The sequence below is a fragment of the Perca fluviatilis genome, chromosome 7, assembly GCF_010015445.1.
Source record: "Perca fluviatilis chromosome 7, GENO_Pfluv_1.0, whole genome shotgun sequence".
In the NCBI taxonomy this organism is placed as follows: Eukaryota; Metazoa; Chordata; class Actinopteri; order Perciformes; family Percidae; genus Perca; species Perca fluviatilis.
In genome coordinates this window covers 20,942,597-20,966,208 of record NC_053118.1, presented here as the reverse complement: position 1 = coordinate 20,966,208, position 23,612 = coordinate 20,942,597, and the positions used below count along the sequence as shown (strand labels likewise).

General features: G+C 40.0%; 1 protein-coding gene across 5 annotated transcripts in view; it reads right to left on the bottom strand.

Annotated features, from left to right (window-relative positions):
- Positions 1-5,551: 5,551 nt before the first annotated feature.
- The window catches only part of galnt1 (UDP-N-acetyl-alpha-D-galactosamine:polypeptide N-acetylgalactosaminyltransferase 1), a 56,805-nt gene continuing 38,744 nt past the window's right edge, over positions 5,552-23,612 (bottom strand). For 4 of the 5 annotated variants that reach the window (XM_039805826.1, XM_039805825.1, XM_039805828.1 and 1 more), the window contains 12 exons: positions 21,927-22,066; positions 21,529-21,697; positions 16,173-16,339; positions 15,567-15,694; positions 15,381-15,460; positions 14,584-14,754; positions 12,450-12,567; positions 11,961-12,141; positions 10,406-10,545; positions 10,077-10,232; positions 8,932-9,066; positions 5,552-8,029 (listed from right to left, as the gene is read on the bottom strand). In XM_039805826.1, the coding sequence (XP_039661760.1) occupies positions 7,883-8,029; positions 8,932-9,066; positions 10,077-10,232; positions 10,406-10,545; positions 11,961-12,141; positions 12,450-12,567; positions 14,584-14,754; positions 15,381-15,460; positions 15,567-15,694; positions 16,173-16,339; positions 21,529-21,697; positions 21,927-22,065 (1,731 nt within the window). In that variant the 5' untranslated portion in view covers position 22,066 and the 3' untranslated portion in view covers positions 5,552-7,882. The remainder of the gene's footprint in view (positions 8,030-8,931; positions 9,067-10,076; positions 10,233-10,405; positions 10,546-11,960; positions 12,142-12,449; positions 12,568-14,583; positions 14,755-15,380; positions 15,461-15,566; positions 15,695-16,172; positions 16,340-21,528; positions 21,698-21,926; positions 22,067-23,612) is intronic. The other variant, XM_039805829.1, reaches the window with a different exon arrangement.

Sequence of the window (23,612 nt, the reverse complement as noted above, 5' to 3'; positions counted from 1 at the left end):
TACTATAGTGTGTCAAAAATAGTCATAGTATAGTGTGTCATGAAAAGTCAAAAAGTCATGGTATATTGTGTCATGAAAAAATCATAGCATAGTGTTTCATAAAAATCATAGTTTAGTGTTTCATAAAAATGTCTAAGGGAATGTTTCTCATAGGAAAAAGGCAAATAAAAACTCATAGTATGTCATGAAAAGGTCAAAAGTCAATAAAAAAGTAATTGAATAGTGTCATAAAAAGTCTTTAAAAAGTCATATTATAGTATGTCATTAATAAAAGTCATAAAAAAGTCTTGGAAAAGTTTGTCAGAAGAAAAGTCAATGAAAAAGTCATAGTATGGTGGGTCATAAAAAGTCATAGTATAGAATTTCATAAAAAGTCATAGTATAGTATTTCATAAAAATCGCTTAAAATAAAAAGTCATAGTATAGTATGTCATGAAAAGGTCAAAAGTCATTAAAAAAATCATAGTTTAGCATGTCATAAAAAGTCATAAAAAAGTCATAGTATAGTGTGTCATAAAAAGTCATAGTATAGTGTCATAAAAAGTCATAAAAAAGTCATAGTATAGTGTGTCATAAAAAGTCATAAAAATGTTGTAGGTATAGTTTGTCATAAGAAAAATCATAAAAATGTTTTAGGTATAGTTTATCATAAGAAAAGTCAAATAAAAAGTCATAGTATAGTATGTCATGACAATTTAAAAAGTCATTAACAAAGTAATTGTATAGAGTGTCATATAAATAGTGTCATAAAAAGTCATAGTATAGTTTATCATAAAAAAAGTCATAGTATAGTGTGTCATAAAAAAGTCATCGTATTGTGTGTCATAAAAAGTCATAATATAGTATGTTATAAAAAGTCATAAAAAATCATACTATAGTGTGTCAAAAATAGTCATAGTATAGTGTGTCATGAAAAGTCAAAAAGTCATGGTATATTGTGTCATGAAAAAATCACAGCATAGTGTTTCATAAAAATCATAGTTTAGTGTTTCATAAAAATGTCTAAGGGAATGTTTCTCATAGGAAAAAGGCAAATAAAAACTCATAGTATGTCATGAAAAGGTCAAAAGTCAATAAAAAAGTAATTGAATAGTGTCATAAAAAGTCTTTAAAAAGTCATATTATAGTATGTCATTAATAAAAGTCATAAAAAAGTCTTGGAAAAGTTTGTCAGAAGAAAAGTCAATGAAAAAGTCATAGTATGGTGGGTCATAAAAAGTCATAGTATAGAATTTCATAAAAAGTCATAGTATAGTATTTCATAAAAAGTCGCAAATAAAAAGTCATAGTATAGTATGTCATGAAAAGGTCAAAAGTCATTAAAAAAATCATAGTTTAGCATGTCATAAAAAGTCATAAAAAAATCATAGTATAGTGTGTCATAAAAAGTCATAGTATAGTGTCATAAAAAGTCATAAAAAAGTCATAGTATAGTGTGTCATAAAAAGTCATAAAAATGTTGTAGGTATAGTTTGTCATAAGAAAAATCATAAAAATGTTTTAGGTATAGTTTATCATAAGAAAAGTCAAATAAAAAGTCATAGTATAGTATGTCATGACAAGTTAAAAAGTCATTAACAAAGTAATTGTATAGAGTGTCATATAAATAGTGTCATAAAAAGTCATAGTATAGTTTATCATAAAAAAAGTCATAGTATAGTGTGTCATAAAAAAGTCATCATTGTGTGTCATAAAAAGTCATAATATAGTATGTTATAAAAAGTCATAAAAAACATACCTTATAGTGTGTCAAAATAGTCATAGTATAGTGTGTCATGAAAAGTCAAAAAGTCATGGTATATTGTGTCATGAAAAATCACAGCATAGTGTTTCATAAAAATCATAGTTTAGTGTTTCATAAAATGTCTAAGGGAATGTTTCTCATAGAAAAGGCAAATAAAAACTCATAGTATGTCATGAAAAGGTCAAAAGTCAATAAAAAATTGAATAGTGTCATAAAAAGTCTTTAAAAGTCATATTATGGTATGTCATTAATAAAAGTCATAAAAAGTCTTGGAAAAAGTTTGTCAGAAGAAAAGTCATGAAAAGTCATAGTATGGTGGGTCATTAAAGTCATAGTATAGAATTTCATAAAAACTCAGTATAGTATTTCATAAAAAGTCGCAAATAAAAAGTCATAGTATAGTATGTCATGAAAAGGTCAAAAGTCATTAAAAAAATCATAGTTTAGCATGTCATAAAAAGTCATAAAAAAATCATAGTTTAGCATGTCATAAAAAGTCATAAAAAAGTCATAGTATAGTGTGTCATAAAAAGTCATAAAAAGTCATAGTATAGTGTCATAAAAAGTCATAAAAAAGTCATAGTATAGTGTGTCATAAAAAGTCCTAAAAATGTTGTAGGTATAGTTTGTCATAAGAAAAGTCATAAAAATGTTTTTAAGTACAATATAAGCTTTATCATAAAAAGTCATAGTATAGTGTGAAAAAAAGTCATAAAAAGATCATGGTACAGTGTGTAATAAAAATAGTATATTGTGTCAAAAAAGTCATTGTATAGTATGCCATAAAAAGTCATAAAAATGTCATAGTATAGTACGTCCTATACAATGTCATAAAAAGTCAAATAAAAAGGTCATAGTATAATATGCCATGAAAAAAACCTTAAGAAGTCGTAGTCATATAGTCGCTCACAGTAGTTCACAGTCAGTGAAATTGCACTTTTTCTTTGCTTTTCTTTCATTGTCTAATGACTAATGAGTTGAGTCAGACAGTGTCGTCTGTGCTGTGAAGTCTTTACAGATTGTAAATGTGTCAGCAAGGCTCCGGACAGATGGACGGAATAAATAACAAATCCATGAAAAGCTGCAGTACAGCTGCTGGTAAAGCCAGGCATCTTTTAACTGAAGTCTCCAGTAAACTAATCAACAAACACATTCTTCACATATTCAGATTACTAATATTTTGTACATACATTTATTTGTTGCAGGAGATAGAGGAAACAAAATGTTTGCAATAAAGTACATTATTTTGAACGGACAAGTCTTTTTGATCTCTGTGCGTCTGTCCTGAATGTGGGACACCAGAAAGGTTCTTTGTGAAGCTAATGTGTTTGATGATGGCCACACTTTGACTGGTGTGTATTGAATATAATCGGAAAAGTAATACATTTAACGTGATCCTACTGGAGAGCTAAAGCTGAATCAAAGTACGGCTGTCCAGGCAACTTCACACACTTATGTAAAAAGGCAAAGGGGATTTTATTTTTAAGAAGACCAATTTTACACAGTCAGGTGACTTTATTCAATTCATAGAAAGAAAAAAGAAATTGGCCAGAAAATAATACATCTTATTAACCTCAACTGAAGCTCCACATGGATGCTGCTGCTGGTCGGCGTCTCTCTGGTTCAGGCTCAACAGTTTAAAATGAGCACTGTGGCTTGTCAAAGCTGGCAATGTAAAATCTGGTGGTAATGTAGCAGCTTGTCAAACATGAGAAAATTTCTTTATGAACAGCTAACATGAATTTGTTCTGTCAAAGCAATACATTTCCAAATTGTCAACATTACTACATATTATGAGCTAAAACCCACTCATATTATGAAGTAACAACCGCTGATTATTGTAATAATCAGTCATATCATTATCCACAATTTATAACTTAATTTCTTTGTCCAAAACATTCAACCATTCTGACCAAAAAGAGCAACATATGACCCAGTTCCACTCAACCAAAAATTAGTCTAATTTAATGAGTTAGCGTAGCGTTTTAATAATAAAATATAAAGCTGATTTGACAAACAAGGATAAATAAAATATTAAAACGACTAAATTAGACGGACAGACGTCTAAGTTTATAAATTCAGTCTGTTCCTCTGAACATGCTTCAATATTCTGTCTTTTCTTGGGAGTTTCCCACCAGGCCACAGTATGAGTCGGCTTTGATCCCTTTCTTCAGATCACAGACTCCATATAATTCTTCTCAAGTCTGCAGCACATAAACCAGAGCGGAGTCTTCCTGAGCTCACGCAGCTCGAAATCTCCTTAACGGAAGAATCACTCATGTTATTCACACATGAGTGAACAAGGTGAGGAGTCTCCTTGAAGAATACTCTTCTTGGATCTACAGAGCACATTAGTCTTCGAGGTCCAGGAAGAAGCACAGAGATGCTGCAGATTGACTTCCTGACACCGATATATCTTTTTTGGCCTTTCTGGAGACATTTCAACTAGAATATAAAAAAACAAAAAACATCGCAATATCTAATTCACTATACAGGAGATGCTTTCACAAAACAAAAGCAGAGAATCAGCATCTTTCTTAAAGATGTGTATGCAAAGCACTGTTGTCTTGTATGCCTTCCTGATGGCTCTTGGTGGGTCTAATCCAGATACATGAATAATTCAACAGATCAAGTCAAGGAGTCTGAATAATCCACTCTCCACAAAACATGCAGTGAGTCTACTGCCCAACTCTATTACCTTCACTTCACTGTCATGTTTATTAAAAAAAGACAGAAGAGTCCCATTATCTACAACACTTGAGATTATTATCTTTTCACACCCATGGGTGCCACGGGCAAAAGTGGTCACACCCTGTGACCATGTGGTTACAGCCCAACTCTTCTTCTTTCGGTTAAAAACTGAATTCTTCTGAAGTTTTTACGAGTGGGTGTGTACTGCACATGCACCACGACAAGCATGCATGTGCACAAGCACACCACTGACGCAATATAGCTCTCGCCGGCAGTTTCGCAATATTCCATGATTGACAGTCGCTGGCTGCCATCAAGAAACGTAGCAATGTGAACTGGGTAGTGAAGAAGATGAATGCAAGCTAGTAAACATGGATGTAAACAATGCACAATGATTTAAAATAGCAAATTTTCAAATAATTGTTCATGGGAAAGGAAATGGATTCAAGACGTGTCAGGCCTCAAGGATACACACAGTTACTTTTGGTGAGAAACACTGAATGCAAACTTAAAGTGCTCATATTATGCTTTTTGTTTTTTTTCCCTTTCCTTTATTGTATTATATATCTTTTTTGTGCACGTTATAGGTTTACAAAGTGAAAAAGCCCAAAAGGGACTTACCATCTCCAACAGAAAACACTGTTCACATACTGCTCCAAACAGCTCTATTGTAGTCCAGCCTTTACTTCCGTGACGAACGTGCGTCACTTTTTAACACACTGCTCGTCCAGCTGCTATTGTGGCACGCCCTCATACACTGCTTCTGACTGGCTGGTGGCGCTTACCTAGCTACTGCGCATCTCTCCCAACAAAGATGGAAAACATCCAACAGCTAAAACATTGAGCTCAACACACAGGGGGAAAAGAGGAGCTGCAGCCACTTGCAGTACAACAAATATATTGTGGTTTTTGAAAATTAAACCATGTAAACCTATATTCTGGTACAACCTCTAAATACAATTATGAACCTGAAAATGAGCATAATATGAGCACTTTAACTTTTGTTTGTTCATGACAAAAGCTTAACTCACATTTTTGTGAACTGTTAGTTTCTGACAGAAGAGAAAGTATGTTTTATGAGTGAGTGTACAGACAAAAAAAAAGCAGAAATCAACATTTTCCTCGTATTGTTCTGTAAACTTTTTCACTTTTATTTTCTACATTTGGATCAGCTCAGTGTGGAAGCCTAGACATGTCCGTTAACGTCAAACCCTCAAACCCCCACCACCACCAAAATTTGAACAATCGTTACACTCCCTCTGTCTCACAATCAAAAAACGTTCACATCCTCCCTACGCAGTCACTTGCTCCGACATGAAATTAGTCGACGGCCTCCTGTCACTATCGTGTCCAAAACAAAGATGAACCAGTGTAAACCCCTCCTCAAATGGTTACAACCTTTATGAAATCATCTCTCCTACTCTGATTGGCAGGAGTGATACAAAAAAACTGAATAAAGAAAGCATAATGGTTGAAATGAAAATGACATACTGATGTAACTGTTCAGCTGTCTGGCTCACTGAGATATGAATAGTGAAATACTGCAGGTGAGCTTGCACAATGAGATATGTAGTTATGGATTAAGATATGTCTGCTGCTGCTGCGCTCGTTGTAATCCACAGTTCATCTTTTCACTCCCTTCAGCCCTCTACAATTATTATTCTGTCTCTGATAAAGTCTCCTTACTCACCTCAGCGACGTCTCTTTGATTTTCTAACAACAGCTTTCCAGGCTTCCTTTCCTACTGTAGATATGTCCTCAGGAGAGTGCGGCGACTCGGCTATGTTTAGAAAATAAAAGCAGCTTTTGCTCTTTTGTACAACGGACGCAGAGATATGCTGATCTGACGTCAGTCTACGCTACGGGCTCTATTTGTCCAACAGCGAGGAATCTGAGAGCCGTTTGTCCTAGTGAACAGGGAGCTGATGGACTGGGGATTAGTACTGAAGACACATGCTCGCACACACACACACACACACACACACACACACACACACACACACACACACACACACACACACACACACACACACACACACACACACACACACACACACACACACACACACACACACACACACACACACACACACACACACACACACACACACACACACACACACACACACACACACTGTCCACACACTCCACTGAAGGAAAGAAGCCCTTGGAGTGTATTTTTTAAGAGGTTATTGAGAAGAAGATATGACAATATGGATTAAAGTATCAGGCTAGTGCAGCCTTTCCTATATGTATACAGGGTGTGTGTGTGACTATGTAGTGCCTTATGGGGGAGTTCCCTATAGTTTAACACACTACATTAGGCAGTGAATATCAGTTACATATGCAGAGTCCTCTGTGTATGTGTGTGTGTGTCTGTAAGCTCTATGTTAAACATCTTTAAAGACAACAGAGACGGACAGACAGACTAGGGTTACTGCTCTGTTGCACTCTCACAGTAAAAACAGACAAAGCCATGTAAAAACTTGACATAGAAATCTCAAGATATCACAAACATATTTCTCTATCTCTAGATCTCTGCGGATGGCAGACGTCGTCGGGTCCTCGTGTTCGGTCCTGTTGTTTTTTTTTTTTTTTTTTTTTAAATGTGCCCTTTGAATGGGCCCTTCGAAATTCCTCAGCGAGGAGGCTTGCCTGTAGGATGAGATGCCGAGGACAAACACCAGAGGGAGACATACACTGCTGCAGGACTGTAGGAGGGGCTCTGAACCACACACACGCACGCACACACACACACACACACACACACACACACACACACACTTCTTCATAAGAGTTCATTTTCAAAATTCATTAAAAAATTAAATAAAAAAAGAAAGAAATCAACAAGGAATTCAGCCCCCTTCTCAAAGCATACATTCATCTCAGAGTACACACACACACACACACACACACACACACACACACACACACACACACACACACACACACACACACACACACACACACACACACACACACACACACACACACACACACACACACACACACACACACACACACGTAAGTGCACACACTCTCATAAGAGGCAGTGAGTAAACGTTAATTGATGAGATGAGGGGTGGACTGTTTAGTCCAGGGAAGCTGTGAGTGCAAACCTTGACTCCACTGGCCAGTCTCATAATTCGCGCCCAGCGAGTGAGTCACTCTCTGCGGTTAAAATCTCCTTAAAACAACAGCCATCGTCTCCTAGACAGAGTCTTTCCTCTTCTGTCACTCCGAGGAGGGTCAAACACACTCCTCCCTCCTTATCTCTGGCAGAGGTAGTACCGTCCAATCCGTCCTCCTCTCTTCCCGAAATCCCCTCATGGGAAGTCTCTCCTTTCCTTGTGCCCAATTTTAATAAACACGTCTGTTACCCTGATTGCTTACCCTGGGCCGCTGTGTGTGTGAGAGTGTGTGTGTTTGGGAGTGTGCAGAGTGTGGTCAGAAGACCTCTGGTAGTGTGACGTTGCGGAGTAGCCACTGTTGGGAGCGTGTGGGTGAGCAGTCTTTGACGCTGGGCACCTGGCTGTCCTCCTCGCTGGCCTTGTCCAGACACTGGTTACTGTTGACGTGGATCAGGGTCAGCTTCTGCACAGTGGGGGAAACAGAAAGAGAGTGTGAGGGGGTAAAAATCAGGCTTTTGACTGGTTAATTTAAATTCACAAGGGCATGTGAATAAATACACACTCCTATAGCTGTAGATTATATTTTCAATATATATATATAAAAAATGTTTAGACTTTAATTTTGAGATTCAGTATAGTTTTGGCTTAGCTCTCAGAGTAAGGCATGCTGTGGTTGAGTTGCATAATGTGTCAGCTCGGATATATATCACCCTAAAATTGAAAACAATAAATATCCCACTAACTGAAATGACAGCTGGTCTTGAATGTGTTATCATACTCTATGTGTATTGGGAATACACTGTGTTTATTTTCTTAAAAAAAAAAAAAAAAACATTTATAAAAAAAACTGTTTAAAAACGGTTAATAAAAATACAGAAATGAAGGTGAAAACACAATAAATGAAGTTTGGTGCATAATCAGCACCTCATTTGTGGTTTTTCACAACTTTTCTTTTCACTTTTTATTATGGGATGTATTTTCTGAGCTGTGCTTATTGCAAGAGGACCTTGTTTACTGTAAACTGCAGTGGGAGGTGTCTTTTTGCATCAGGAAATACTCAACCTTTTGGATGTGTGGGGACATAAAATTAAGGTGAAAATCAGTATCCTTGTTGTACTTTACTATGTCGTCATATGGTGTTATACTAATTTCAAATAGAAAAAAACAAAAATGATGTGTCTCCGGAATATATAACCTTCCAGGCTTTTCTGGTGTAAAGAACAACTTTCTGTACCTTACAAGACCTGCATAAGAACCCTCTGTCTATGTTAATATGTGTACATTTAATGTACCAGTAAATCTGGGCATTTATCACGTCCTCACATACACCCTAACATGTACATTTTCATCACTTCTTCCACTCACCACAGGGTCGTACTCCCAGAGCTGGTTGCCTTTGAGGTGATGGCACTTGAGCATCATGACGGGTCCGTTTAGTTTGGACACGTCTAGACACAAGTCATCTGTCCTGATCTCCTTATTGGCCGTGTAAGAAAAAACCTGCACGTCAAACAAACAGATTTGGGATTTTAAAACACTTTTCCATCCTTCTTTCCCTCCTACATGATTCCTGCCAGGAATGACACTAATATCACTGTGGCCAGCAGTGTTTACCATTTACCCTGGATGTCTGAGCTCTTCACCATATCTCTAAGTTTGAGCACAGCCATCCTGTGGAGGAAACTCTTTTTAGATGCTTGTATCTGCATACTCATTATTTTGGTCACTACCTAAAGCTCATGACCATAGGTGAGGGTTGGGACGTAAATCGACTGGAAATCGAGAGCATTGCTTTCCGGCTCAGCTCCTTCTTCAACACAACAGTCTTGTGCTCCATTTTAGACCAAGAGATACTTCTTGACCTGGGGCAGCAACTTACTCCCAACCAAGAGGGACCAATTCAGCGTTTTCTGGCAGAGAACCATGGTCTTCAATGTGCTGACTTTCATCCCCAGCACTTTACACTCGGCTGCAAATTGCCCCAGTGCGTGCTGGAGGTCACGGCCTGATGAAGCCAACAGAACCACTTCATCTGCAAATAGCAATGAAGCAATTCTGAGGTCCCTAAACCGGCCACTCTCTTCCTCCCAGCTTGAGATCACGTCCACGAAAAATCACAAACAGAATCGGTGACTAGGGACAATCCCGGTGGAGGCCAACACATTTATAAAAAATAGACTTGACTTTCTTTCGAGAATACGGGCACAGCTCTCACTCTGGTTCTTTCTTTCGAGAATACGGGCACAGCTCTCACTCTGGTTCTTTCTTTCGAGAATACAGGCACAGCTCTCACTCTGGTCATTTAAGGACCGGATGGCTTTGAGCAATAGCTCGGTACCCCATAATCCCACATTAGCCCTCACAGGCCTCCTGTCTCAACCTGGCGGCTGCCAAAATGGTCCGCGTAGGAAAAGCTTGACCGGAGATCTGGAGAGGCCAGACACAGCCGTGGGGAGTTTGCAGTGAAATCGGAATCACAAGTTTATTAACCGGTAGGAAAACTTCCTCACCGTGGCATCCCTAGACAGTTTTTGTTTCTTTATGTTGTTTTTTTCATCCTCAGATACCTGGTTGCCTCCCATGCCGTGGCAGTTGAAAATGCCGACTTTCTCATTCTCCTTGCGGGCCATGTTGTCCAGGCACTGGTTGGTCTCCACGTTACGGATCTGAGCAGAATACACACAGAAACCATATTAAGTAACAGATTCAGATTCATTGCGTCTGCCTAAAGGCAGTGAATCACAGATGTATCTGTGTCTGTCTGTGTTACAGCGAATTACAGTATCTAAAATGTTGTGAGTCAGATAGTGTATGTTTTTGTAAGTGTGACTGAGTATACCTCTCCCAGGGAGTAATAGTGTCTGGGGATCTGAGAGTCAGGGTAGACGTTCTCCAAGTACCAACTGAAGGGTTTACAATGAAGCTTTTGTCTCAGAGCCGTGCGAGATGTGATGTCACCGTAGTCCACTTTAGTCACACCTGGATACACACACACACACACACACACACACACACACACACACACACACACACACACACACACACACACACACACACACACACACACACACACACACACACACACACACACACACACACACACACACACACACACACACACACACACACACACACACACGTCAGTAACTATGATACCAAACTACATTCATATAGTCTTGTGTTTGCATGGCTGTTAAATTCCTTTTTTCCATGTAAGCATGATTTAGTGTCACTGTTAAAGTATGCCACACATTGATTTGAAGCATGTAGACCCAATTTCATTGAATTGCAGAGCTCACATATCTGAGGGCCAAGAACCTGAAAAGGTGACACTTGAATATGAAGTCTCTGTAGACTAGGTGGAGCTTACTCCTTTGCAGAGGGCAGCAGCTGTAGTCAGCTTATACAAAGTATATAGCGAGCCTTTATACTGTGAAAAATCATGAGTAAAGGCTTCTAAACCAAAAACTACACAACCGGACATGTTCCAGCAGTAATGTGATTCGAAATTAAGGAGAAAATTACATCTGCAACCAAGATTACAGGTTTCCCTGACGCGTTATTATGGAACCCCCGCAACTTCTAGGCAAGACCCGTCCTTCAATAGCATTCACACACTACTATCGGCTCACGCAAGGTAACGTAACCCGATTTGTTCAGGTCCTATCCCCTGACCAATCGGCTATCCTAACCTTAACCACTTGAGGTCAATGCCTAACCCCAACCAATCGAGCTGCTTCGTAGGGCGGGACTTGCCTAGAAGTTACGTGGGATCCATAATAACGCTTCCCTGACATTAGCATGTAGCTACTGTTGAAACAAGAGCGATCAGAACAGTGGGAAATCTGAGGTTTTATTTTTCATATATAAAACTTATTGGACAAACGTCTTATATGAAACTTTGTCCACATTTAATATGAACATTGGCATGTTTAGAACAGGTTTGACAACAACAGAACAGCTCCCCCTTGTGGAGAATCTGCAGTGTGCTAAACAAAACATGGAGTAATTGAGTTTTTGAGTTCCATGCCAGTTCTAAGAGGTGGTTTATATCTAAAAAAAAAAAGTCTCTATTTAGTGACTCTTGCTTTACTTTTACTTGTCTCTTCTTTGCCAGCTTGTGTGTGTGTGTGTGTGTGTGTGTGTATGTCAATATATGCTTCGTAGCGTGAAATTACTTGCCGCCCCCAACCCGCACTGTTGGGTCACCACTGCAATATCTCACTGTTACCTGGTTAATGGATAGATCACACCTGCCACAGAGATTAAACTTCACACATGAGCACGTACATGCATACTTGCATGAGCGCAAACACCCACAAATGCAGGCACGCACGCACACACGCACGCACGCACGCATGTGCGCATGCAGGCACGCATCCACACAAACTCACCAGGAGAGATGATGTAGAAGAAGTTTTTAAATTCATCCATCCAGACTTCTGCCAGTCGTCGGTTGTTTTTGTTGATGATCTGTCCCGTTCCTCCAGGAAAAGTGTAGGGTGTTGCCTTTCTGAACACGTGGCCCACGTGAGAGCATGTGACAATCTCTAGAGTCCCACCGCACTGCCATATCTGTGAAACAACATATTTTGCATCAACACAAAAATACAGTATACTGTGTAGAATAAACATACTGTAAGGCCTCTGCTGGGAGATGGATGATGCAGTTTGGTCCTGTCTGTGCTGTGACAGTCTGAACACGTTTGAGTGTATAGGATAACGCCTGACAAAGTATTCGTCAAGTCAACAATTTAGTCAGAAAAGTCAAACTCACAAGTGTAATGTGCATGTGTGTGTTTCTGAACTTGAGCAGACACTAATGCCTGCCAGTGCATGGAAGAACACAGTCATGTCAATTGGCTGCGGGTGTGCTCACTCACTCTAAAAGAGATTTCCAGGTTCTCTCCACCCCAGATGTCCATGCCTGCGTCATATGTGCCGATCTCCTGAAAATAATCTCTGTCTATGGAGAACAAGCCGCCTGCCATGGTGGGAGTCCTGGAGAGAGGCAGGACAGTAGGGGAAAATAGGAGTAAGGCTAGTTGCACTTAATTCACTGAAGGCCTGCTTTCTAAAGGTCACATAGTATCTACAGATCCCATCAAAGTTTGATGTATCGCCACTCTCACCCCGTTATTCGCTGTTTTCCTGTTTGTTTTTTTCATTCCCTGTTTTTCTTTTCACTTCTCTGTTGTGTGTCAGTGTTCAATGGCCTCAAGGCTCGGCCCCTATTTCTCCCCCTCACAGAATGATTTCCTCTTTTGTAGACCAGGCTTATTTTCTTTACAGTCTGTTTTTGCTTTCATTTAAGGTCCAAGTTCACTTACCAACACACAATACCTTGCATACAAACAGACAAACGCGTTTGGCTGAGAGTGGAAAATAATAAGCAACACACACACATTTTGGCAATGTTATTAATAGATATGTGTGCTTATCTTTTTACTGTAAACAGATCAAAGCTCCCTAAACTCTTCAGCTGGGAATTAAATCAATATTTTTTACAAGACTCAAACACATCAAAGTAAAACAAACCAAACCTACTAATTTGTGGGAATCTTCTGAGATGTAAATTACAGTGCAAAACTATTTATAATTAAAGACATTCGTCTAACAGTGAGGGTCTATCACTTACAATGAGTAACATAAAACGTGTTTATTGCCTAAACCACACGGTGACATTTGAATGAACACAATTGCTACTACAATAAAAACAAACAATTGTAAATACAGGTCTGTATTTTGTACTAAGAATTTAACATCCTGTGGTAAATTCTCTCAGCTCTTTGTATGAAGGAATTACAGCATCTAATTGACACAAAGTTATTTAATATGTTCAGAGGTTTTTCCATAAGTCTTATTTGGACCTTGGTGTTTAGCTGTAAAGAGAAACTTTCTTAGTGACCTCAGACTTTTGCACAGTACTGTAAATTACAAGGTAGATGAGCCCCTAACAACCAGTTTAGCGGTTGAGGTTTCCTCCTGTACAATCACTCTCTGCAGCTCCTCAGAGGGGGACAGCAGCAGGCCTGTAGCTTGCTAGGCACGGCTAATGAAGAAAATCTCTCAAGATAGTAATATTAGCAGCCATTTAATACCAAATGCAGATATGAGAAGTTGAAATCACATCAGTGCTACGCTATCTACTCACTTCCCACTATCTACTCACTTCCCACTACCACATTCTACACTGTGTGAACTACAGTATATTGGTGCTCGACTGAAAAATATACACAAGCTTCACTCTGAAAACTTGTTTATGTGCTATAGCTTTTAAAACTTCACAATAATAAAGAACTAATTCGTAACAGGACAGGGTTTATTTATGTAAGTCATGTCATTAGTCTAAAGTACTTCTTAATTTCCTAACATGAACCTATGACAATTTTGTTTTTTAGGCCAGTTACAAGACACCCTTAGGAAAACTTTGTCACGCACAGCTGTGAAAAACAACTAAAAACAGGGGCACAGAGTGTTACATAAGATATATTATGTGTGTGACCTTGAATAATGGCATCAACCGTGCATAGAAACAAGAGCAGGAAGAAGAGATGATAGACAGGCAGAAATAAGCTCTTGATTTTAGTCCCAAGGCCTGAGCCATGAGAAATGATGCAATCAACAAAACATCTCGACCTAAGCTACACAGACAAGTTCAATCTTTTCTTTCAGTATTTCTTGCCTTAAGAACATTTTATGATTATTAACTGTGGTAAATTAAATGGTGAAGTACCATTACTCTGTGCACATTAATAGCGAATGCCTATCAGCAACGCTAAAGCTCACAGGCTATAAGTTGTTTTGAACAGCTGACTGACAGAGTTACTGTGTATGATCATGTGGTATTTTACCAATGATTCCATTATGTCCCTGTAGTAACATTCTCTTTTCACTTGACCCAACAGAGAGGGGTAATGTTCAGCTGCATAACAGCAGCCCTGGAGCTTGTGGAGATTAAAAAGCTAGCTGAAAGATACTTCAAAAAGGCCTTGATTGTCCCGCTCTATCACCCACCTGACAGGCAGCGTGCGGTCTCCTTTGCGGCGGTCCATCTCTCTCTGGGGTACAGGGTACCAGCGGAAGTTGAGCTTCCAGTTGAAGCCCCCGTAAGTCATGTCGGATCCTGCCATGTACTCAAAAGTATCATCGCTGATCACATCGATGATGGGGCACACTACAGTTCTCCTACAGCAAACAGACACACAAACGCACCACCACGCACACATTCATCAGCCTGCTCTTCGTAACCTTAGGTGGTCATCAATCACAACTAATTGCTCATCTGCAAGGTGTGGCACTTCCAGAACCAAATGCATTTAAACAATAGACCATGCTGTGCGTGTGTTTGTGTGTGTTAGGGCTACACAATATATTGTTTTTTTAATCGTTATCGCAATATACACATCGCGAAAGACTGCGATATATCGCGATAGACACTCATAGATTTTTATGTTAGTTGAAAGAAAATATCAGTAGAAAATTACAGTTTAAAAAGTCATTCTTTTTTAGTGGTGCCTTTTATATTCAATTCAATGTTAAATTTGTTCAATAAAATAATGTTGGAAAATATTTCCTTTCGTTTGTTTTAAATTCAACAAGCAATTTGTTGTATTTTAGCAGAATACTGAAAGCAGCAGAACTGAGTACACTTTAATATCTGTTTATTTATCACAAAAAATATCATCATCGCGATATTAAACAACCTTATTGCATGTTTTCCTTATATCCTGCAGCCCTAGTGTGTGTGTGTGTGTGTGTGTGTGTGTGTGTGTGTGTGTGTGTGTGTGTGTGTGTGTGTATGTGTCTCTTACTTGTCTTGCTTGATGCGGGCGAGCAGAGGCTCTAGCCACCCTGTTGTGCATTCACAATGAGCATCCAGAAAGGTGATGACCTAGAAACATGGTGAGAAAACATTAGACAAACCAAACATTGCACAGACCATATGGTGAGAAGGTCTATGGGTAGTGGATGTCACGTATGTGCACAGGCACACACACCTGGCCAGTGGAGATGGACGCGCCCTTGAGGCGAGCACGAATCAGTCCAGACCGCTGCTCCATTCTCACCACTCTGACAGGGACTTCAAGCCTTCTGACATATTGCTCCAACGGCCGCTTTAGGAAATCTTAAAAAAATACAAATAAACATATGTATGCAATAAAAGAATCAATAAACCCACATAAACACAGACACACAGACAGACAGAGACACACACACACACACACACACACACGTGCCCCCCGCCCCTCCCCTCTGATTTGCACCATCCAACCGAAGGTCCCATAGGGTGAAATGGTGCTGTGTGGTGGTGGTGGTGGTGGGGGGGTAATAACAGAGTGTAATCCCTGCGGCTGGCGAATTAAAGACCTAATCTCCCCCAAACAGGGATTAACAGTATTGCACAGGGTGGAGTGGCCCACACAGGACATATATGCTGACTGGCTGTTGGGCAACACAGACACACTTGCACACAAACACAGCTACACACACAAACTCCGCAAAATCATACAGTAGGTCTAAAAAATAGGCTAAGCCTCAAACAAGAGGCACAAGCACTGAAGGAATTATCTGCAGTGTGTGTGTGTGTGTGTGTGTGTGTATACCTCTCTCACTGGCATCGTCCACCAGAACAATCTCCTCCAGCAGTGTGTGTGGAGAGCGGTCGATGACGGAGTGGACGGTTCGCAGCAGTGTGCTCCACGCCTCATTGTGAAATACAATCACCACACTGGTACGAGGAAGATTATCGGGGTATAACTTGTTCTTGCACCTACAAAAAGAAAGCAAAACTGAATCTTTAATTGCAAAAAACTGATAGATAGGAATGATAGAAAGATACTTAATGCTAGAGATGGTCCGATACCATTTTTTGCTTCCCGATACCGATTCCGATACCTGAACTTGTGTATCAGCTGATACCGAGTACTGATCCGATACCAGTGTGTCATATATTTTATTATGTTTTAACAACTGTATACTACCATCCCTGTATGGATGTGATATGATTTCTATCTTTGTTGTCTGTCTGGCTCAGGTTAAACTCTTTGTGAAACATGAACAAACACAAACAATGAATGCCACAGAACTTTCTTTTATTATCCAGTTTGACAGTCAGTTATAACGGAAAAAGAACATAAATAAACTACTTTAACGTAGATTTTCGTTAGGGCTTTATTACGTGGTATCGGATCGGTGCATAAACTCCAGTACTTCCCGATACCAGCGTTTTAGGCAGTATCGGAGCCGATACAGATACTGGTATCGGAACATCTCTACTTAATGCAACTACAAATATGCATACCAAGCAACTTTCAAATCATTTCAACTTTGAAGAGACAACACACTGTTCAAAATGACAAAAAAAACAAGAGGAAGTGTGATAATTGCATCGAAAAACCAACACAGACGTGGTTACACAAAGACAACCACATGTGCAATAAGTGAAGTTGTAGGCTTTGAACACAGACAAAACTGAACTGACAGAGAGAGAAAAGAGAAACACACTCTAGTAGAGACATCACAGTCCAGTCTCTGTCTGATTGTAAGAGACTGCTACAGAGAGCTGCAGCTAAAGTGAGTCCACACGCTGAACAAGAAGGAAATAGCTAGGATTTCAACTGAACCGCATTAGTCAGTCATGAAATCACTGCATTAATCAGATCACCATTATGGCCTCGTGAAAAATCATATTCTTGTCGACTTCAAACACTGAAAACTGAGGGTGAATAATGAGTGAGTAGCTGAGCGTAAATTCCAAATTTAGACCGAGAAAGACAAGACACAGAAATAGTGGGTCAGCATGATGACCGTTTAGTGATTAGTGATGCTAATTAGAGTGTGAGTCATTATCATAGCAGTGTAGAGCACACACACAAACATCAAACTCTCTTATTGAGAGACACACAGGGAAGCGAGAGCACAGCAGTCATAAGTGGAGACAAGAGAAGATGGATATGAGTGCCACATACTTATTTAAATAGCTCTCCAAAGTATTCCCTGAGGAATACTTCAATGGTCATACTGGTTGGTTTGCGTTGTTTAGGCTATTACATACGTTTGTGTTGTTTAAATTACACCTGACCACTTTCCAAAGCATAGCTATGGATTTAAGGTTTTGTATCTCACAGGCAGCCATTGATTAAGGTTTATTTTATTTTAGTATGAAAATCTGCTTGCAGTGAACTGAAACTTGCTCGAAGTAGCAACATAGTGAACTTTTTGCATTTGTTTTTCAAAAAACGTAGCACTATTTTGAGGTAAAGCACCACATATTCCCATCTGGTTATTTTATCTATGAAAAGGATCCTTGCGTTAACTTCCAGAAAATGTACTGCTGTATTTTATGATACAGTAACAGAAAATTGTATCCATATCACAGCTTATAAACACTTTCATTACTTTGGCAAACAAAATCCATTTTGGGTTTGCAAGAAAGACAATCTTTCAATTTGCGGGTTCCTACAAGAGTGATTGATAACATTTATGGCAGTTTCATTTCAGTGTTATGCAGACTACAGTAGATGCTGCACAGAATACCACACATTAAAACGCTGCACTGCAATATTTATGTATAAAAGATGTCTCTAAATAACCACGTGTCACAAAGAAAGTACATTGCCGTTTCGCCAAAGCTTTACAGAAGTTTGTCAAATCATATCCACCTTTTCATCAGGCATACATGTCTATTATATTCATCTCACCAACCAAAATAAAAAATGGATTTTCTAGGAAACATTCTCTATTCATTGGTAATAATAATCATCATATTACGATGGCTTGATTTACACAACAGCTGGCAGAAAATATGGACTAATACAATTCCAAAGAAATGTTTAATATGATTTTGAGTTATGAAAAAAAAAAAAAAAAAAGGCAGCACACGCCGGTTTTGCTAGAGAATAAGTTAGAGGCAAACCTCTGTAGGGCAAGAAACACTGCAGCCTGCCATGATACCTGCATGCAAGCTCTCTGACTTAAAACTGTCTCACAGTCATGTGTTTTTGTCAAAAGACGCTCAGTAAGCTGCTGAAACTAGTCATCTAGTCATGACAAAACTGAAAGCAGCTTGTGACTTCCTTCCTCTGACAGATTCAACCCTCACAATAGCCAGATGGAATATGATCTCTCATCATAACTCCCTCCCTCCTTGTGATTATCCAAAGCACTGGAAGGCTTCCTCTCTCTCTCTCTCTGCTGCTGATTCTGACAGAAGGAATGTAATGGCGACGGAGGAGAGAAGGTCAAGAATATACTCCATCCTGCAGCTGCCTCTGGAGCATGTTAAATCTCACACACACACACACACACACACACACACACACACACACACACACACACACACACACACACACACACACACACACACACACACACACACACACACACACACACACACACACACAACACACACACACACACACACACACACACACACACACACACACACACTTCTTAGTCTGTGGTGTGCATGCGTGAGCTTGTACTCTCTTCAAGAAAGAGAGGGTGATGATCGCACAAGATGATTTGTTATTTCTGTCTTCTCCATTTTCTCACAAACACAAACAGATCAACCAAGACTTTCCACTTTTCAGAGACGATCTTGACTGTGCAGCGGATGGATGACAAGACCTCTGTGTGTCCACCCAAACAACATGCATTTAATCACGATGACAAATGCATTGTGTGACATCATGATAAAAAAAACGGAGGAGTGGTTGTGAGTCCTGTGTATCCAAACTTTGCTGGAGCAAAATCTGGCAACAGCAAAGCAGGGTAATGAGTTTCAGGCGGTTTCTCCAGCCAGTGGATTGTGGGGATAGTCAGAATGGGCGTGCAGACTGGTTCTGATTGAACTGCATCACTCTTGCAACATTAAACTCAGGCGCACACACACACACCCACACACATCTATATATGCATTCTCATAAACATGTTAAAGCCAGAATCTTAAAAAGGAGAAAAAGTTGTCTGAAAGGTGTGGTCATGGAAAGTGTTTTTCACACACACACACACACACACACACACACACACACACACACACACACACACACACACACACACACACACACACACACACTAATGTACTGTCTTCTCCTGTTTATGTTTTTTACACCCAATGACTGCTGACAATAATAAAAATAAATCATCAGTGAGTTTCCACTTCAAAGTTTCAGCAAATGGTGACCTGCTTGGCAATGATGAATTCATTCATCGTTTCCCTAAACCTGCTGATCCCCACACACACACACGCGCACACACACGCGCACACACACACACACACACACACACACACACACACACACACACACACACACACACACACACACACACACACACACACACACACACACACACACACACACACACACAAACGTAAACGTAAACGTACGCGTGCCAACACATACGGACACATCGCCTTGCTCGATATTGACTCGGTCTTATCTCCTAATTGGAAAAGCAGATAGACGAGAGAAGGCTGAGTGAAAACACACCTAGTAATCAACTCTCGCTCAAAGACTAAAACCCATTTCACGGATCAATGTCCTCTGTCTTTCCTGCCTGTCTAGTGTGCATGTGCCCCTGCCTGTCAGTCTTGTGTCTGTCAGTCATTCTGTCTATCGCTCTGAAAACCTCCATTACTGATCCATGCATGTTCCTCTACTGAAGCGCATAAAGCGGCAGAGGGGGGAGGGAGGCCGAGCTGGTTTCCACCTGCTTGAACTAACCTTGACATATTTTTCAAGCTGTTGGTCGGATGCACGCCTGTCTGCTGTTCAGACTGCCTGTCTAATGACTGAACAACCTGTAGCCGCTGGCACTGACAGACACTTAAGTGACACTAAACTCCTCATTATAGAGAAGAAGGACTTGTGAACATACGACCTAGTATTACTGAAGCAAATAAAAAAGGGGCAGCATGACAGCATGTATTTCCTTTTGAAAACGGCCAGTGAGGGTTTAACCTTTAGAGTGAACCAATGGGCTATTAGTCATGGTGAGAAAGGCAGTTTGATTTGATAGAACAGCCAGAAAGGCGGGATTGTTAAAGAAATCTGTCATTACTGTACTGGTTGGACCTTTTAGTAATATCTGCAAATGTAGCATTAGGTCACCACATAAAATAACTGGCTTGCTGTGTCCCAATACTAATACTAATGCTAAGCAGGCTTTGAGTCTGTGTTCACACCGGAAACATGACAAAATACTGACAGTCAAAACGGTCACTTTCACACCTGTAGTTTGGTTCAGCAACAAAAATTACATATTGCTGCATTTTAGTTAGGGAAAACATAATCCAGTGACTGCCCATGCTGCATTTTAATGTATCGTATGTGTTAATTTATGTTCTCTGGTGTCACAAAGAGCTCAGAAAGAAATACCTATTCATAAGCCTTAATAGTATTGATAGACTGCAAAAGAGTGTCTTGTACAGCAATACTATGGAGGGGGGGTCACCATGGAACTTTTTAATGGACTTAATAAACTGTCAAAGTACACATTGGACACAAGCACAACACACCACAGTGCTAACTGCTTTTGACTGTCCTGATCAGCTAAAAATCCCACACTCCTGCTGACACGCATATGTGTTATCGTGGTTTGAAAATGATTGGCATAAATATGTACATCGCTTATACAGCTCACTTGTCATAGAAAGCCCTCCTGTACAGCTCACAATCAGCAGATGGTTTAACAGTGGTTAAGCTTTTGTTTCGTTTACTCAGACCACAAACAAACCGGTACTGAGAACCTTCTTTTTCAGGTGGTTTCACTTGTTTAGTCCACACCAGAGTTCAAACTGGAAAACAAGTTTGTATTGTCCGCTGTGAAAGCACAAAAAAACCCAGTTGATTCCTGGCTATTCCAACAGTGGATGCCAGTGAGAGCCATTTTGAGCCTTAATGAGTGGAGTAAGAGTAAGTGACAGGACAGATGATTAGCTGCAGGGAGGCTGCTCACCCTTCCAGGCGGACGTCAGGCAGTGACCGATTGAGAGCAATCATCTCAGAGGCCATGAGGTTGAACTGGTTGATCTTAAACATGTCCTTCATCTTGTCCTGGTTCTCCTTAGGGATCACCACAGGCTTTCCCCCTTCGCCGGGCCCGTCCCGCGGCCTGGTCAGGGCATCTGCAGTGCACACACACACACACACACACACACACACACACACACACACACACACACACACACACACACACACACACACACACACACACACACACACACACACACACACACACACACACACACACACACACACACACACACACACACACACACACACACACATAATGCTGAAGGGATGTGAGAGTGTGTCTCTGTGATTACTTGTATATGTGTGTCACTCTACACTTACCTTGTCTCCCGGGCAGTCCTCTCTCCTTTTTGTCATCACACTTGTTGCACTCACTGAAGTAGAGCAAAATGAACATGTCCAGCATCACCCACACCAGAGAGGTGGCCAAAACCACCTTACAGTAGGCGAACCTCCGCATTCTAACAAAGTAATGAGAGATAGAAGGGGAAGAGAGAAAATTTAAAGCTCTGGCTGAGATGAGAAGTGATGGTGAGTCCTGAGCCACACACACACACACACACACACACACACACACACACACACACACACACACACACACACACACACACACACACACACACACACACACACACAAAAAAAAAAAAAATTTCTCCCTTATATCTCCCTGCCTTTCTCCTCACTCCCCTCAACCTCCACGCCAAAGTATCTTCCCAATTCCTCCATTTGTCCTTCTGCCTGCCTGTCTGTCTGCTCTTATCTGTCGGCTGTTTATCAGCACCTCTCCAAATGGTCACCTTCACACTCAGAGAGAGCTTCAAAATGAGCACTGTGCATTGCTGGATTTCTATCTTATATCACTCCAGAAGAAAAATAGTAAATCTATGAGGGCATTTGTAAAAGTTTAGTTTGGATAGGATGTTTCAAGGTTTCTTTTTCTTTTTTTAAACCATGTTTTTATTCAAGAAAGGCAAAACAATACAGATCTAATCAGTTGGTTACAGTGTCTTGATTTATTTTTTCTTGTTTGAAAATCGATCCCATCCCACCCACACCACCCACATACTGCCATTACCAACAAAACAAAAGCAAGAAAGAGGGGGGGGGGGGGATGAGGTTGACGGAGCTCACATCAGGCATCAGACAACGCAACTGTGTGTATTGGGCAGAGCTGTTAGGGCCTTATATTATCTGGGGGGAGGGTGTTAAGCCTCTCAAAGTACAACAACAACAGATCCCATATCTTATGGAATGTATCAGTCGATCCTCTAGAGAAATACTTAATTTTTTCTAATTTCAGGAATAACATCAGGTCGCTAAGCCAGACTGACTGGTTGAATGGTTTAGAAGATTTCCACTCCAGTACTATCCTTCTACGAGCCAACAGGGAGGCAAAAGCAAACGCGTTTCTCTTATTAGTGGTCATTGAGACCTCACTCACTAATACACCCAAAATGGCCATTTCTGAATTCGGACTCACATTCGTGTCAAATGCTTCATTTAAAGTTTTGAAAACAGTTGACCAAAAATCTCTTAACTTTGGACAAATCCAAAACATATGAGCCATGTCGGCTGAAGTAGAATTACAGCGGTCACACCTATCATCAATGTCTGGGTATATCTTGGACAGTTTTGATGTGGTATAATAAATTCGGTGAAAGACTTTAAACTGTATCAAGTTAAGGCGGGCACAGGAGATGAGCCATTAACTCTACTCTGAGCGCAGTCCCAGGCTGCATCAGATATCTCCATCCCAAGTTCTTCAGTCCAATCAGTTCTGATTTTATCTAATGACACTTTTTGAAAAGATAAGATCGTGTTGTATATATTTGAGATCTGGCCTTTATGCTGCACAGGAGCTTGTAAGATATTGTCCAACCCTGAATTTACCGGTAAGGCTGGAAAGGTTGAGCTCCATGTTTGAATAAAGTGACGGACCTGGAAATACCTAAATAAATCTGACCGTTGTAGTTTAAATTTTTTAGTAAGATCATTAAAGCTACCAAA